The sequence below is a fragment of the Trichinella spiralis genome (assembly GCF_000181795.1).
Source record: "Trichinella spiralis strain ISS 195 chromosome Unknown Scfld2, whole genome shotgun sequence".
NCBI classification, from domain to species: Eukaryota; Metazoa; Nematoda; class Enoplea; order Trichinellida; family Trichinellidae; genus Trichinella; species Trichinella spiralis.
Genome location: NW_003526941.1, coordinates 2,647,235 through 2,665,404, shown reverse-complemented (window position 1 = coordinate 2,665,404; position 18,170 = coordinate 2,647,235). Strand labels below are relative to the sequence as shown.

The 18,170-nt window shown below is 33.4% G+C and overlaps 4 protein-coding genes across 4 annotated transcripts; 3 read left to right on the top strand and 1 right to left on the bottom strand.

The window, feature by feature from the left end:
• Window positions 1-25: 25 nt before the first annotated feature.
• Window positions 26-834, bottom strand: Tsp_03085 (hypothetical protein). Its single transcript, XM_003379376.1, has 3 exons — window positions 713-834; window positions 529-653; window positions 26-450 (listed from the first exon to the last, which is right to left on the bottom strand). The coding sequence occupies exons 1-3, from the start codon at window positions 832-834 to the stop codon at window positions 26-28; spliced, it is 672 nt and encodes a 223-aa protein (XP_003379424.1).
• A 1,318-nt stretch (window positions 835-2,152) lies between these two features.
• On the top strand, window positions 2,153-4,214 carry Tsp_03084 (conserved hypothetical protein). The gene is made up of 6 exons (XM_003379375.1): window positions 2,153-2,334; window positions 2,392-2,483; window positions 3,109-3,200; window positions 3,254-3,580; window positions 3,912-3,982; window positions 4,034-4,214. Exons 1-6 carry the CDS (start codon window positions 2,153-2,155, stop codon window positions 4,212-4,214), a joined length of 945 nt encoding a protein of 314 aa, XP_003379423.1.
• Window positions 4,215-6,088: 1,874 nt separating this feature from the next.
• On the top strand, window positions 6,089-10,179 carry Tsp_03083 (conserved hypothetical protein). Its single transcript, XM_003379374.1, has 13 exons — window positions 6,089-6,152; window positions 6,217-6,308; window positions 6,376-6,609; window positions 6,667-6,791; window positions 6,824-6,975; window positions 7,013-7,066; window positions 7,174-7,611; window positions 8,746-8,837; window positions 8,900-9,133; window positions 9,196-9,320; window positions 9,383-9,480; window positions 9,537-9,587; window positions 9,704-10,179. Exons 1-13 carry the CDS (start codon window positions 6,089-6,091, stop codon window positions 10,177-10,179), a joined length of 2,235 nt encoding a protein of 744 aa, XP_003379422.1.
• Window positions 10,180-10,995: 816 nt separating this feature from the next.
• Window positions 10,996-17,766, top strand: Tsp_03082a (conserved hypothetical protein; the record flags this gene model as incomplete). The annotated part of the gene is made up of 18 exons (XM_003379373.1): window positions 10,996-11,277; window positions 11,519-11,667; window positions 11,810-12,282; window positions 12,562-12,687; window positions 12,752-13,379; window positions 13,758-13,946; window positions 13,991-14,142; window positions 14,202-14,434; window positions 15,028-15,138; window positions 15,208-15,390; window positions 15,572-15,814; window positions 15,869-16,011; window positions 16,077-16,209; window positions 16,430-16,525; window positions 16,560-16,706; window positions 16,777-16,877; window positions 17,155-17,290; window positions 17,690-17,766. Coding segments are annotated over exons 1-18 (3,602 nt in total), but the record flags the coding sequence as incomplete, so codon positions are not given.
• Window positions 17,767-18,170: the final 404 nt, after the last annotated feature.

The following is an 18,170-nucleotide window of genomic DNA, read 5'->3' as shown; positions in this document are numbered from 1 at the left end:
TTTTATAAATGTTTCACAGATTCACTCACGTCTCAGTTTTGGTTAAAACAATCAGTTTTCCACGAAGGCCAACTTCCATTCCACCTTCGGGAATAATACAGTATCCTCGATATCGTTGGTCAATTTGGCGAAGATTCAGGTTACTAGCTTTCAGTTTTTCAAAATTCCACACACCAACATATTTGCTTTTTCCTTGGAGTGCCAAAACATGATTACCATCTTCGGATGGAATATCACATTTAACGACGAGAAAACCGAGCAGAAAACACCAGTGAGCATTGCGACCCTCATTCATGCAAGGTGATGAATTTTTATCGCTGTCGTACGGCACAAGTAAGCCATAACTGCCTTTAATCCATTTCTTCAACTGCTGAAAACTGAGCTTCGACATGTCGTGAACTTGAGCGGAACAATTGAAGGCTTTTTCGGCTAACTGCGCTAACCAGCGTGCTAAAGTTAACATTATAAAAGTAGGGCAATTTTCAAAATTACATCACACTACACAAGTCTCAGTCAAAATGTATATACCTGAGAACATTTCGCCATTCTTCGATATACCCATTGAAGTTGCTTTGATCATCAGCTGGTCTACTGAATTGGCGCCTGTCAATTTCAAAGTTTTCGATGCCATGTACAATGCAACGATGCCGCATCTAAATAAATTAAAGTTTGATGAAATGATACAGCACAGTGATACAACAGTAGTCATTACTGTGGACCACATTGTAAGCTTGGCATCACAGGACGAAGAATATGAAAATCTGTCACCTGCCGATTTGAGAAATAATCAATTATCCAGTGAAAAGTTTTCGAATGTGTTTCTTTCAAATCCATCTATTTTACCTGAAAAATCTTAAATTTGTATTCCAAGAAAAAGCATGCCATGCCATTTGTCTTTCTTTAAAGTCACGTCGCGGAAAACTACTATAAATCTATTTAAAAAAAGATAAATTACAGTAATATCATAGAAAGAAACAATTTCATTCCTGATCATCGTTACAGTAACTTTCTCTGTAAAAATGATCCGTACAGCATCGCTTAACATGATCGTTATTAATGCTCATTTATTCAGTTGTTCAAACTGATACATACTGATAAAAGATAAAACAAAGTGCAATTTTTATATTGTCAAACATTTAATTCAGTTTATTATATAATAGTTCTTGCACTAATGAATTTGTTAAGCAGAAACTTTAGTTGAAACGAATTTCATGAAAAGTAATTCATATTCCAACAAAGTATTTGACAAAAATATTTTTATGGACACATTGTAAGTGTATCCCATGATAACTTTTACATCTTCAAATTACTGAGAACATATAATAAATAAAAACTTTAATTTATAAAATATAAATTATTCGGTAATTACCATTTTAGATATAAAACTGAAATTCCTTCTAAATATTAATCATTTTACTTAATGAAGTTCTTACCTGAATAATAATTTACATATAAAAGTGTAATACAACTTCAAATTTAGTCTCGTTTGATTCATTTAACATCGAGAAAAGCTAAAATCTTAGTAACACAACGTCATATGTCGCGGCGTAATAGCTAGCACAAGTGACAGCTGCGACGAAGAAAAATAAATCTCGCATACATATGTATATGCTTTTGATATGACTTCACGTAATGTGTAGATAAATGCTAATTGAATGCAATCGCTGCATGAATTGCATGCACAACAATGTTACGGACTTTTTACAATATAAATGACATACTTCTATTTTACACTACAAATAGTGATTTCGTTAGTAACTTGAAAAAACTCAATATTTTTAGGAAAACCAGTATAAAAATATATAATATAGTTTACAATATAATTTATTATCAAAACTTACTGCTATTCAACATTTAATTTTTAATAAAATAATTTCTAAAATATATAGTAAAAAATACTCAGGTGCTTATATACAGTAATTCGTAATTTTTACTTTGTATGTACAGACAGATTTAACTTATCGTGCGTTTGGTTATGTTTGCATCACTGAATAATAAATTTATGCATTAAACATTAAACTGATGCGTACATATTGAATTCATTAAGCATCGAAACAGGCAAGAAGAGGAATCTCTTTTTAGTGTTTTTAAAATTAACTTCTAATGAATGTCTGCCATAAATCTTCTGTAATTTTCAGCTGGCCATATTATCATGACGCGTAATTTGGAATCATCATCAGATAAAAATACAAGTCAAGAAACCTTTTGTTATAAAAGCTATAACGATTCGTCGGTTCGATGTTTGGTCGATTGGTTGAAGACGCCGGTGAAGCATTTCTTGGACTTTCCGTTTTTTGGCTGTTTTAAAGCCAATATTTGTAAAATTCAATCTGGGTATGTGGTTTGGGCAGTTATTTTATTTGAATGAATAATTATTATTGCTACTTTCAGGGCGAGTTCGTTCGTTTCACAGCAATTGAAAAATGTGCCGTTAGGTGATCGTTTTCGAATATTCATCAATTTTGGAGACTTTGAATTTTCGTGTAAGATTGAATTTTTAAGTGAAAACGTATTTTGCTGTTGTGTAGATTGTTTCATAATTTATCCGTTTATTGTTTATTGTTAATGCTTTTTCGTAAGGATTTTAGCGTGTATAGAAAATTGTTGCTACCAATTTGTAATTTACATATGCGAGTTCAAATTTCGATATGTTTGAAAGTTTCAATGCTTTTACAACAAGATTGAATAATTGTTGCAATGTTTTATTGCATTTCTGTTAAGCATCCTGTTTTCTTTTATCGTATAACTTATTTCTTCTTATAATTACTAGTTTAAATGTTTTTTTTTAATTTTGTTATATGGAAAATTATATTTGTCTAGGATGCAAGAGTTTAACTTCCATAAATGAACATGAACAATTAAGACATTGTGAATTATCTGATTTTATATAACACATTGCGCGTTTTTTTGAAGTATTATTATTGTAAAACTGAAATTGTAGACTGATGTGAATTAATTTTTATCACGAATTTGATGGTGCATGTCAATGGAATTTGATTGTAAATGCTGTTTACACCTATTTACATGATTGTTGTCATTTTCAAATACAAATGTTGTGATGTAGCTTTTCATATAATATTCGAAATTTGCTACATTTGTGATTTTCAGGTTACGTGGTATTCCAATGGTCACACCAGCTGCTGCCGCCTGAATTTTACTTTAATGAGGAAAACTTCATTCCAGATGTTGAAATGATAGAAGTATGCTTTTGTATGAAAAGAATTTTCTTATCTTTTTTTCATCATCATTTTAGGCATACACGAAATGGGATATTTCGAATCCCAACTGCCTCTTAGATTTGTTTCTCGAATTGTTCATGAAGTATCAAGATTTTCATCTTTACAATTGTTATTCGAACAGTATAATTCGTCTGCATTTGAACTCGTTGGAGCTGAGCAAATATGAAGATATTTTGGCATTTTTGGGAAGAGGGGGCTATTTGACTTGCATCATTCGAATTGACTTGGAACAGTTGTTTTGCTTGCCAGAAATTTTAACAAATGTAAACAAACAGATGCTGAAAACGCTTTCACACTGTAATAATATGCATACGATGGTTGAAAGTTTCTATTTAAGGATGGTCAGCCGACGTGCGCTTATTTGTTTCTCAGCTTCATCGAATACTGTTCAGAAATATATTCATATCAACTGCTCTGTCCTGATGCCATAAGAAAGTAGGCATTTGTTTGATCTGTTTCTTTTTTCTGTTTGAAATTTCATTTCTGAAATCTTTTCAATTTAGATATGCAAATGTTTCATCTTACAAATTGCCTCCAATGAATTGCTTCATTGGAGAGTATGTGTCGGTAGTTAAAGATGACTTGAAGAATTTCGTAAGAATTGCAATCAGCCATGCATTCATTCGTATATTTGTTGTTTATTTTGTTGGTTTTTCAACGCATATTTTATAGTTGGTGAGAGCTGAAAATCAGTGGGAATATCGTGAAGAATTTATTCGCATGCTGAAAGAGAGCAACAGATTGTATGAACGATTTTTTTTTCTTTTTTTCCTTGTAATTTTAATTTATTTCAGTTTGAACGTAACTGCCGATGAGGAAATGTTCTACAGTTTTTCATTTTGCGCAACTTTGGAAGAGTTCACATTTTGTGTTCAAGGTATTGAAATTTGCTTCATGACAACTGACTCTATTTCATGTTCGCTTTTCAATAGTGAAACTGCCTTCGGATATTATCCAAGCCCCAATAGTTTATAAATTGGTACCATCCGTTCTCACTTTGCCAAGTACATCTGAGGAAGTGTTGTTTGAATTTAAGTTTCACATCTTGGACAATTTAACACCCCAGGGCCTTCTAGATGCATTTTTGTAAGCATTTCAAATTTTGATTATTTTTACATTGTGTTTGTTGCAAATTCTTTGTTTCAAAAGGGTTGAAGTGAGAAAGTCGATGTCTTCCGTGAAGCAGAAGCTTGATGAATGTTTACAGAAGGAAAAGGATCAGGCTAAGGAGAACGAAGAACAGCTGAAAGAAGAGAATGAAAATCCAGCTGAAGAGGATGCTACCAATGTACAGGAGGAAGAAGCAAAGTCTGGCTGAATGGCCAATTTATAATCTTCAGAAGAATTTATTTCCCTTTTACCATGTTTGACTTTCTTCTATTTTAATCTTACAATATTATCGCAACAGCTGTTTATTTTCTTCATTTAATCCACGTGCAGATCACACGTCTGCATTGAAATATGACAAAGTTGTTCAACAAATTTGAACAAAGCTATTGTTTGATAGAAATTTTTAAATTTTTACTTTTCTATTCTTATCTGAATCCATTTTGAATTGGCCTGTGTTATGGCGTGAAAATGATATACAGATGAAATTGCAATTTATTTGATTATTATTTTCTGTTATGATTTGTTGTATCTTTTCAGTTTGAAATATCTCTAAAGAATCGTTTAGCTTGAATTATTGCTTAGAAGATGCTTGAATTTGGCAGCACAAATTAATAAATTTATATCCAATTTATAGACAGTTTAATAAGTCGATGCATATTATTAATTGGTACTTATAAATTCATGTGTAATTAATGTATATTGCTAATATTGTATTTCTTTCTAACAACAGTTCATTTTAAAATGAATATATAATTGTTTTAATGTTTGAAAAAATCACGAAAGAAAATTTTTTGCGAAGTTTAAATTATTTGTTCCATTTGTTGGTATGTTGAATGGTTTTGATGATATCACTTTAATAACTGTTGATGAACATTTTAGTATTTTAGGAGGCAATTTTTTTGTGTGATTGTGCAACCACGTTCATTTAAATAAGTACTTCAAATAATCATATTTTACAATGCAATTTCTGACATCAGTAACTATGATACTAAACAGGCATTGAAAGTATATTCACATTTTAAATGCCATGCAATTATATCTTTAGAGAAAAGCTTGCAATGAGCAGATTTAAAAAATTTTTCTAAACTATTTCTTAACTATAATGCAACTCATTTATGTTCACGTTGTTTGTATTATTCCACTGGAAAAGGAATGAAAAATTTTTTTATTCACATTCAGATTGATTACTTTAAATGGAGCTGTTTTACATATTGACAATCAAAATAATTTATATCAAATTCTCATCTGAATTATAATGCTTTTCAAAATTTACAGAATTTTTTATTCTTTTAATTGGGCAGTTGCTTACAATAAACTGTGATTAATTTACACTGCATATTTTTATAAAATTGCAATTTCATATCAACTTAGATTATGCTACCTTATTCGGTTGTTACATTTTATCGTTTGCTTTTAATTAACAAAATTTTGTTTTTGGGTTCTGTTGAAAATTTAAAGATAGAACACAAATTTCCTGTGTCAATTTGTAACCATAATATATATATATGTTTAAAGGAATTAAGAAAATTTAAGATAGACAATTGCAAACACAATATGCCTGAAAAGCAATAGAATCAATTTTTCACACGAACACTAGATAAATAATTATGAAGGCTGACTTCCTTTATGTAACAAATTGTCAGACATGACGATACACATGTATATACATATAAAGGAAATCTGCTAAGCAGTTTTATCTTTGTACATGAGACGGGTTGCTGTGCTCTGATCAAGTAAAAATGCCATTCAACATGCTGCCTTTATTTATCTGTTTATCACTTTTCAAATTATGCTGGTCGCAGGGTAATTGTTGTTTTCATTTTCTGAAAAGTCATAAGTTTCAATAGTATTATAATATTGTTTGAAGGTTCACTTATAAAAATCAACGCAACAGGAGCATTTGTTTCTCAGCACAATTTGGTACGTGGAAATATGAACAGTGGCAATATGGAATGCACCGTAAGTTATTGCTGGTTTTAAAATTATCTTATTGCCCAGTATAACTTGGTTTGATACTTATACTTAGCTTGAGTATGATAATGCAATGGCCTCTGAAGCAGAGAAATTGGCTGTTACTTGCGTTTGCAATCAAGGACCACCAACTGGGCAGTATGGCATAGCTTATTCCTATTTTCCAACCCCAGGCCCACTTCCAAATGCGGAGAGTGTAGCGAACACTTTATTTGATGAGGGAGCGCTGAATTATGACTACAATACGAACACATGCGCTGCAGGAACTACTTGCGACAATTACAAACAGGTAATGGTAGAAAGAAAATATGCATTTTTTAGTTTACATTTTTAAAACTTATTTCAGTTTACATGGTACCAAGCGGATAAACTCGGTTGCGCCATAGCAAATTGTCCAACAGTGAATGGCTTGTGTGCAGGAATGAATACGGGTGCTTCGGGTTATTTGGCGGTCTGTGCCTACACGTATAAGTAAGTTTACCACACAGTCAGAAAGTTATCAGTAAAAATGGACATGTTTGCGCCTTTCCGTTTAGAGCACTTCTAACCCAAGTTCCTTATGTTATGGGATTGAACGGTCAGCCGTGCACTTTTTGTGCCGCACACGATATTGTGTGCAGTCAAAATTTATGCTGTACGAAATTTTACCTGGAATGTAAAGACAGTTTGTTATTTTCAAAACTTATTTTTAGGTCCAGTGGAAATAGGTACTGTAATTGGTGCACCCGGTTGTGGAGCTCAACCAGGTAAATTTTGTTTTTTGATTTTACAAATTCTTTTTGTGATAAATAAATTGATTTTCACAATATTTATATGATTTTAAAAACAAATAGAAATTTCTTTATTCATTTAGTACAAGCTGACATGGCACTTTTGCATCGATATTTTAACAATGCTATTCGATCCAATTATTTGGCTGTGAACCAGTCAGTGCTTAATGCGTTGAACAGCGATCCTTCAGTAGGAAATCTTGGAGTAATTGGTGCTGTAGCCATTAGAAATGATGGTTCTACATGTCCATACCTGCAACGCATCCATCATATATACAACCCTGCTTATCTTATGGATATTTATCTAATTAATGAACTAGTTTACAACCAACGTCTTAGTGAAGGCTATTGGGACAAGGGTGTGATTGGCTACGCAGTGCCAGGCCCATATTTGTGCGGTGCAACGATACCGATTTATGAATTTTACAGTGCCGCATTTTTATGCACTGTTCAGCTTCAGAATAGCAGCGATGTGATAGGGCTATTCAAAAATACAATTCCAGGAAGTTATACCTTTCAAGGTATACCATTTTACATTTGGAAACAAAGCGCTGCGACCGGGGCAGATTGTTGTTAAAGTTGACACGGATAAAGTCAACAGTATAATAGATTTGCACGTTTGAAATGAATTGCATTCAATAAACAGTCTGAGTAAGATTTTGCTTCATTTTTTCAAAACTGAAATGTAATGTGCAACGGCAATTTCAACAACCAATTGCAACTGTAAATTATCTGTAGTACAAAGCATATTTCTACCTGCCTATCATTATTCAGTTTGTAATTATTGCACTGCTGAGAGGTGTTTTTCACTGAAAGCAGAAATTACCATTTCCCATTTACTGTTAGCAGATTTTTATAAATATAAAATTTACTTTTAATATTCTAAAAAAACTCTTTTATTTATATTTTGCTTATTCATGCTGAACTGAATGAAAAAGTTAGTACAAATGTATTTGTGTAAATATTAACCGATAGCAATAATTAAATAATGATGACAATAAAATTGAAAAGAAAATCTCATGTTGTAAAATGAATACTATCCCTGTTATAAAAATAAATATGTTTTAAGGAATTTTTTTTGTTTAAACAAATTTCCTCTTGTAATGACTTTGCATTGCCTATGAGCAGTGTCATTGTATGTATATTAAGAAAAGTTCAATTTGCTTGCCCTGCACTTTTGCAGAAACATTAATTTTGGCAAATTTGGAAAGTTTGATTTTAATTAGTAACCTTTGTGAATAATTTACCAGTTTAGCATGGAAGTAGAATAAAGTGGATGCAGCTGCATCAACTTTTCCAAGAGAAAGTTCTTTGTTCAGCAATTAGTTCCAGTCCACTACCGTCAGAAATTTACCAAACGCAGGCGCAGTGAGAGCAAAACTTCGATGATACAGTCAACACTGTGGTATTATAAAGTTTCAGTGTCAATAAAAACAGTCAACAGTATTGGATAACAATCGTTTGAACATGCCCATATAAATGGTCAGTTGCATAGCGAATTATTTATTCTAATTCTGCAAAGCGACCGAAATGTCTCAAGGATTGATATCAATTTTTGTGAAAATTTCACTATTTTACGTTTGCGCATCTCAGAGTAAAAATCACTTATAACAGTAGAATAAAAGTATTTCTTTTTCACTTGTCCACTTTTTAAGATACTTTGGTTAATTTAAATGATGAAGCATTGTTCATCAACACTCATAACAGTTTGCGTGCATCTCTGTTGGGTGGCAATATGGAATGTACCGTAAGTGCTGCATATGAATAATAATAGTTTTTACAAGATTTAATGAAAATTCTTATATTCAGTTGGAATATGACGATGACATGGCAAAATGGTCAGCCAAGGAAGCGTTGAAATGTTCTTGCAATGAGAACCCACCGACCGGGCCTTACGGTGTTGCCTACTCCTATACGCCTAGTCCTGGTAAAGCACCGACAGCAGAGGATATTGCAAACAGTTTCTTCGAAGAAGGTGCGATGAATTACAATTATGCGTCTAATACCTGTGAACCAGGAGCCACATGCGATAATTTCAAGCAGGTAGAATATTCATAAGTGAACTTTTTTTTGAACGTTTTTTCACAAATGATCAATTTGTTAAGTTTTCTTGGTATCAAGCGAGCAAAATTGGCTGTTCGTTGGCAAAATGTCAGGCAGTGAACGGGCCTTGCGCTGGAATAAATGCAGGCGCCCCAGGATACTTGGGCGTGTGCGCCTATTCGCACAAGTAAGTGTGAAAATTGAAATTCTGGAGTTGTAGTATTAAAATTTTTTAAATGAAATTTTCAGAGCTTTGCTAAATCAAGTGCCGTACGTTGTTGGAATGAATAACCAACCGTGTACCTATTGTGCATCGACTGAAGTTATATGCAGCCAGAACGTGTGCTGTCTGTCTCTTGCGCATCCTATTTATGACTTTTTATTTGTACAAAGGTTGTTGTAGGCACGAGAGAAATTGGTGTATTTAATGAGCAGAGTTGTGGCAAACAACCATGTAAGTTTACATAGAAGAGTAAATTTTAAATTCTTGTTATGCAGAAGAGAAGAGAAGAGAAAAGAAGAGAAAAGAAAATTATTAATAAGTATTTTGTTTTTGCCTTTTCTTTTCAGCGAAAGATGATATGGTAAAATTGGTTAGATTTTTTGATAATAATAAAAGAACGAACTTGCTCGTCACCGACGTTAATGAGATGCAAAGGCTGAGGCGATTACCTGAAGTAGCTGATTTGGGAGCAATAGGTTCTTTGGCTAAAGAGAAAACCAACTCATGTCCATATCTGAAACCTGTTCATCACTTGTTTTCCAACAAATTGCAAATGGACGTTTACCTAACCAACACAGAAGTTTACAAAGAGCGTTTGCGGGATGGCTTTGAAAACAAAGGAATAATAGGCTATGCTTTGGCAGGACCAGAAGCATGTCAAGTGAGCGTAGCGATTTATACTTTCTTCAGTCAGGCACTTGGTACGACAGTACAACTGCAGAATGGAACCGATGTTTTACAGCTTCTTCGTGGCCAAATTCCAGGTAGTTTCTTGTATCAAGGTGTCGAATTTTACGTATGGGAACCCGACGCTTCACCATGAAAAAATTTCTCGTTTTCATAAGTCAGAGCACTGATTTGGACATTTTATTAATAAATTTAATAAGATGTTACACTTCAATTGCGTGTGTTTCAGTGTGAAGTTATGTAAAAATTTTTGAACTGTTTTTTAACTTTACTTTTGGTTGTTCGATTTAATTGAAATTTAAAATGTCGATTTCATTGCACAGTTGAAATGATTTGCAATTTTTGCTTCATTTTGTAAACAGAACAGTTTATTTTTAATTAGTCAAGCTGAAATGCTTCAATTCTATATTTATATTAAACAAGATTGGAAGAAATTGGTCTCAGTGTGTGCTTGAAGATGACTATTCACTAGCTGCATCTGCAAATTCAATTTGAAACAGCTCTGAAAGTTATCAGCGGCTTGTACAAAGCGCAAAAGGTGATGTTTGTTCACCTGTCACTTGGTAGCGGTCAATTATCATACCACTGATAACTGCATGAACACAGTTTTGAAACAGTAATTTCAAACACTGCGCCAGCATTTCTGTTTCAGTAATGGCAAGAACATTTACTTCACTCATTAGTTTCTGTTTTTTTGCATACTGCTCAGCACAAGGTAATTTTTTTTAATCTCAAAACATGTACAAAAACATTTTTGTTGCTATGCAATTCAACTGTACATACCAAGGTATGCTTGTACGTATAAATGAAACGGGATCCTTGATCGCTCAGCACAACATTTTACGGGCACAGTTAGAAGGTGGAAATATGCAGTGCACGGTGAGAATAGTGTTTATATAAATTTTTTGAACATTTAAATAAGCTTTAAATTCAGCTGCAATACGATTATTCAATGGTAAAAAATTCTGAACGAGAAGCAATAAAATGTTCGTGCAATACGGGACAACTGTACAGTATGTATGGTATCGCTTATTATTATTCTGCAATTCCGGGACCACTGCCTTCAGCGGCTGATATTGTCGGTGGCTTTTACGATGACGGCTCACTCAACTACGACTATGCTTTGAACACTTGCGCTTCTGGTGAAACTTGCGACAATTTCAAACAAGTTCAGTTTGGTGACAAGCTGTTTTATTGTTTCACTTTCAATAATGAGACATTATTTATTTGTTCAGTTTGCATGGTATCAGGCTAACGCTTTGGGTTGTGCAATGGCAAGATGTCAAGCAGTTACTGGACCTTGCGCCGGAGCAAATTCAGGCAGTGCTGGTTATTTGGCTGTTTGCTCTTACACGTACAAGTGAGCATTTAGAAAATTATATGCAATTAAGATTAGCGTTTATTAAAAGTTTCTGTTAAATTTACACAATTTGTGTAACTTTTTAGAGCGCTTACCGATGAAGTCCCATTTGTAGTTGGTCCAAGAAATCGCCCTTGTTCATACTGTGCGTCTAATGAAAAATTCTGCAGTCAAAATTTATGTTGTACGATTTTCTCTATTCTATATAGTTGTCATTTATGTTAGAAAATCTTCCAATTCAATTATTAATATGCATAAATTAAAGTAAATCATTACAATTTTGAAGATGTCAAATTTGAAATGTTGAATTAAATTTTAAATTTCTGAAGATGTTAAATTAAATTTTATTTTCTTAGGCCCAGTGGAAATTGGTTCAATTTATTCACCTTTTGGTGGCGGTATGCAGCCACGTGAGTTTTAATTCATTTCAAGCGTACCACGTTATATCGTTCAATTTAGCCATAAGTGATATGGTTTTACTGTATCGATTTTTCAACAATGCCATAAGATCGAACTTGCTCGTCACAGATCCGCTAGTAATTCAACAATACAGATCTATTCCAGCAATGGGTAACCTCGGACCGATTGGAGCCGTCATTCGACGTTACATAACATCCTGTCCAACTTTGAGACCGATTCATCACATCTACAGTCCTACTCAAATGATGGACTTTTATACGATAAACGAAGAAGTTTATCAACAACGCCTGCGTCAAGGGTACCAAAATCGTGGAATCATCGGCTATGCTGTACCGGGCCCAAGGCAGTGTGGCTCGTCGTTAGCAATTTTCGACTTTTACAGCGCAGCATACAGTGTTGTTGTTCAACTGCAAAATAGTACGGATGTCGAACGGCTTTTTCGTGGTCAAATACCAGGCGGTTACGTATTTCAAGGAATAGGATTTTACATCTGGTCACAAACTATTTTATTAAATTACATTGTTTAAATAATTTATTCTAGTTTTAATTTATTATTCATCAGTTATGCAGTAAAAATAATTTTTTTCTTTTTCTGTGTTTCAAATTGTTGCCAAAAATAAAATAATAAATTTATAATAAAAAATGTTTTACAATAATAATACAAACTGAAGTATAATCCTGCTTTTTGCGGACCAATATTTAAAAAATTAAACTTGCATTCATCATTTCAAATTACAGTAATTCGTTATTCGATGAAGGTGGTTGCTCTGCTCAGCGGCGGTAAAGATAGTTGTTTCAATTTGATGAAATGTGTAGAAAATGGTCATCAAGCAACTTGTGTTGCCAATCTTCGGCCACCGGATGGTAATGAGGATTTTTTATTTTTTGAAAAAGATGTTCAATTGCGCAGTTGTGTTTTGTTTTTCAGGAATCGACGATTTAGAAAGTTACATGTTTCAGACGGTTGGACATGAAGGAATTTCGACGATAGCTGAAGTACTGGAATTGCCTTTGATTTCAAGAACGATACACGGTTCGTCGTCCAATTGTGAAATTGAGTATTTTGACACAACAAATGACGAAGTGGAAGACATGAAACAACTGCTTTTGGAAGCGAAAAAGTTGTACAATGTTGAAGCTGTTTCCAGCGGTGCCATTGCTTCGAATTATCAGAAAAATCGTATCGATTACATCTGTGAGCGCATAGATTTGGAATCGTTGACTTATTTGTGGCAGCGTGATCAAGTTGCACTTTTGAATGATATGATGGAACAACAGCTAGATGCTGTGATTGTGAAAACTGCTTCTATGGGATTGTTGCCAAATGTCTATTTAGGAAAAACTGTTCGGGAGAGTTTCGAGAAATTTCTTCAATTGAAAAATGATTACGGATTCAACGTCTGTGGTGAGGGCGGAGAATACGAAACAATGGTTGTTCACTGCCCTCTATTTAAACGACGGATTGTTATCGAACATGTTGAACGAGTGATAAACGAATCAAATTGCATTGCTCCTGTGGGCTACTTGAAAATTCATAGAATGCGTTTTCAGGAATAGTATTTAAAAAGCACTGTTCTTATGATTGAAAGTAAAAAAGCAATTTTTGTTCATAAAATAAGTTCGTCGACTTGTTTATTTGATTTTGTTTGTACATTTTGAAATGTTCATTTCATTGTTCTTGACAGTCATTTCTTACGGTATACATGAGCTGTTGAGTGGGAATGCCCTTTCGAACTAGTAATCAGTATGTGTATTGATTGTTGAAACGTGCTCAACTTTATTTTTTTAATATATTTATTATTTGTTTTTAAAGTTTTAGAGACTCTAAATTAAATTGCTGTCGCTATTGTAAAACAGTGAAATCTGTAAAGTGCTTCGGCAAAATGACGAAAAAAGCGGTGAAAAGTGAAATGAAAAAGAATATGCACTTTCAGTGATTTAAATTTTAAATGGAAATTGATACAAAGAAAAATGTCCAACGTTTCAACATCGAAAATTCTGCCTTATGCTTCTTGTCTTCTGTGTCGTCAAAGTGGAAGAGCAGAATTCAAATCTGCTGCCGAGTTTATCGATCACCTTCGAACAATGCATTGCACGAAAGAAGGTGGATCATACATTTGCCAGTAAGTTTGACTTGTAGAAATTTTATTTTTACTTTACAAGAAAGCGCAGCACTGAACGTTGTAAAACAGCGAGTTCTTTTGAGATATGGACCGTATAATGTTTGTCGTTCATTACCTGTTGAAGGAGTAGCTGATAAAGATTATGAAGAGCACATCAGAAAGGTTCATTTGCCAGACGATGGCAAGGAAGAATTGGGTGAGATTTTTTGTGTCCGCTAAACAATAGAATAAATTGGCAGTGCTATATTTGTTTAGCCAAACTTTTGCAGTCTATGCGATTTACTGAAAACGTGTCGACATCCAATCAGCCAAGTTTAGTGCAGGACAGCATACAACCGAAAAATGTTTACAGTTTGGCGCAAAATTTATCTGCAGCATTGAATGATCCGAGAAAGCCAAGACACTTGACTAGTCAGTTTTTTACTCGTCATTGGGGTGAATCGTTTGTAGAGACAGCTGAGCCACCACCTCTGTACAATCATCGTGCAGTAACTTGGAAAAATGTGGAAAGTTACATGAACGAAATTTGTCCGGTATAAAATGATATTTTGTTTTTTTTATTCTTTTTAATTAAAAAAATTGCTGTCGACGTAATTAACATAGCAGCTTTGTTATTTTTTGGTTTGATTAGATTTTCACTGTGGGTTACTATTTGTAGTATTATTGATTTATTGTAGTCATTTGCTGTTGGTAGTAGAGATCTGTGATTACAAAAGATATGTTGTTTATTTTATTTACTTTTTAGTGTTTATTAGCATCGCATGTTTGGTTTCCTTACTTCCATTATGTAATGGAATAATTGAAGCTTTCATGCCAAATGTGCTGATTTTGTGGCCAATTGTAGCACCTGTTTTCAGTTGAGTTTCATATTTGTTGAGAAAATATATAATTTCGAATCAAATGCAATAATGATTTACATTTATCTTTTGAAAGATTTCATTTTACAAACTTCACGTATTCCAAGTTATTTTTAAGTTATTCCACGTACGGTACTTTTAGTATTTTTGAATATTTGAAAGCAAATTTGATTTGCATGTTTTTTTGTTGTTTCTGTTTTGAATTTTTAAAAAAATGATTTCAGAGGCACAGGCGACATTTGAAAGATGAAAGAAAGATTTTGAAACGTTTCAAAAAGTCACAGTCTGTTAGTGGAGAATCTGAAATTGCCACTTCTACTCTGAATATTCCAGAGGTATGATTGTAATTTATGTTTTTTTCAACGAGCAGTTTACTGTTTTTTTAATAATTTGAAAAATTTTAGCTATTTTGTTCTTCATCATTTTGTTTGAAAAATGTTACTTGCTTCAACGCTCTAATTCAGCTTGCTGAACAGTCTTCGCAAGATGGTAAAGCGTCGGCGAATTTAGTTGGATTTCCAAAAGAATGGACAGCTTCATTATTGACTGAACAGTCCTTGCGTTCATACAAGCTGTTTCAAGAAAAGGTACAGTATACTGCGCTTTGTCTTTTGTCCAGTGAGATGTTGAAAGTTGTGCATTATTCTTGAAATTATTATTTTTATATTTTTTGAATCTAACGATAATTTACTTCTAGCGTTAAGCAGCATGTGCATGTGTGTGTGTATGTATGATTTTGATGAAAAATTTCAGTTGCAGTTATTTTAGCTTGGTCATTATTTGGACAGTGTGGAAATTGATATTGCTTACCATTTGTCCAAAAAATCGTCGTCCTTTTTTCAACTGATGACATCCCATGATCAGTTGAGAAAATTGCTGCTAAATGCGATCACTGTGGCCAACATTCTAAGGCAGCAGGTGCATTGCATTGACGAGATGCTTTGTTCTCGGTGGCTTCGGTTGATTTATTTGAAACAGCGTCGGGCTCGTTGTGCTATGCTAGCTGCCAAGGTATCAAAAAATTCTTGCTGACATTTTTTTGATTATGAATGAACAAATTTGCAGTTGGATTTGGTGAATGCGGTCTCGCAAACGCAGGCCACTGTACAAAGTTTGCTAGCTTCGTCGGATTATTTGGCTGCGTTGGAGTTGATTGCCACAACAAGAGCTGTTCTCAACGAAGAACTTAAAGGTGTCATTTGTTTCAGGTAAACCAAAGATAATTAATTTGTGGATAATTTTTTTACTTGATTATTTGTTGTTTTTTCATTAGACATTTGCATTCTGAATTGACTGAAATTGAAGAGCTTGTATGCCGCATTTTGCTTGAAGAATTTCTCAATTTTATGCGTTCAGAATTCAAAGAACCGATGTACAATGACGATGCTGTTTTAGAATTTGATTTGGTATTTGAACTGCTTCTTATTTTTATTTATTTTATTTGTTTAAAATGCTTTTTGCGTTATTTCAATTTAGTATTGTTTGAATTCCATTGTCACTGGCTTAATTCGGCTTAGGGAATTTCGATTTTTTGCCACTTTTAAAGAGGAAACATTTTCATTGATCAAAAATTTGGTCAGGCAGGTAAGCTATTCTTTTTTGCTTTGCTTATTTCCATTTATGCAGATTTTTGGAGTTGTTATCATGTATTATGTGCAGGTTGCTCGGGAGGAAATAAATGTTATTCACAGATTACCTCCAACAGACACGGAGAAAAAGTATGTATTTTATTTTGTTCGTTTTTAATTATTTTCAGTTGCTTGCTTGTTCCATAATTTTATGCACTGAAATTGGCAAATTTTTTAGTTTGGCCGAAGAGATGCGAAATTTCACTTTCGATGTTTGGTTGGATGTGTTCACAAAGATTGCAAGCGCAGTGTTACGATTTTGTAAAAAGCTCAAGGTTGATGATGGGCTGTTTGTTTTACCATTTTATTCAAATTATTAAAGTAAGCAAATTTTCTTTGCTTCAGATAGTTCTTGAACGAATTTGCGCACTGATTGATTATGCAATCCACAAATCTACTGCTGATGATTGCTCACTCAACCGTGCAACAACTGCAGCTGTGCAACCGTAAGTTTAGCATATATATTTTTTTCATTTTATACTACCTATATTTGTTTTGTCAAATTGTACATCCAAAGGTTTGAGTGCTACTTGATTTATGGTCAGTGTGGCAATAAACTTTGGTTAAAATATTTTTGAACCAAACTATGCTTAGCTGTAAAATTTGCAACATCTTATTATTGCATAGTATGGTGCTACAGTATTCTTGAAAATATTTTTAATTCAAATGTATGTATGTATGTATGTATGTATATATATATATATATATATATTTCATTTTCAGTGCAAATTTGTTGAACGATGTGTGTTTGAGTCAGTATGATGCTGATACTCTACATGATACGGTGGAGGAATTTTTACCACAAGCTTGCACTTATGCCGAAGAGCGACTTTGTCGAGTTCTGTCAGCCAGGGGAAAGGTTCATTAAATTGTTCCTTTTTTCTTTTTTGTTCTGCTTGGTTTTAATTGTCAAAGTTGTGCTTTTCAAGGAAAAATATGTCAAATTATCCGGTGAAGAATTTGCTCGCCTGGTTCATGTTATAAATAAGCATGACGATGAATTTCAAAATCTTCTCAACCGACCGGTGGTTGCGCTGCGTGCCTTTCTCAGGTCTCAAGTCAACTTGTACATGCAAAGTTTTCACGAAGACAGGAAAACCAAACTGACGTCAGCTTTTTACATTTTTTCAAAGTGAATTTGGCGGAAATTAACATATGTTTCAGGACGATCATTGATTCGGAAATGTGAAAACGGGCTGATGTTCCAAGCATGTTTCAAGATATTGTTGATAGATTTTCACTGACCAAAAAATTGCAGGATGTCACCCCATTGCAACAGGAACGTTCATCACGGTCCTACTTGTCACTCTCGTACTATTTGTACATTTTTGTTGGGTAAACATACATGCGTCTTTTTTTGTTGACCAATTCTGCTGTTATCCATTGAGTGGTTCCTTTTATATATATATGCTCATCACAGGGGATGAAGAACAATTTTTTCTAATGAGACGTCTGGGAAAAAGGATTACTGTACAACTGATAAACCGTGCGAAAACTAACTGACTGATACGCATATTTTTTAAATGCAACATTTACAAATTTTTTAAAATAATGTTTCACAAAAAAACCCATGAGATCAAGATACTTCAAAGAAAAAAATCATTTCTAATTTTTTATGGAAAAACAAATTCTGATGCTACAGTTATACAGTATCGATTATTACCAAAATAATGACTGAATGTTAAATTAAACGTTACTATTTTTTTCATTTTTCAATTCCTTACCGGTTGAATAAAAAA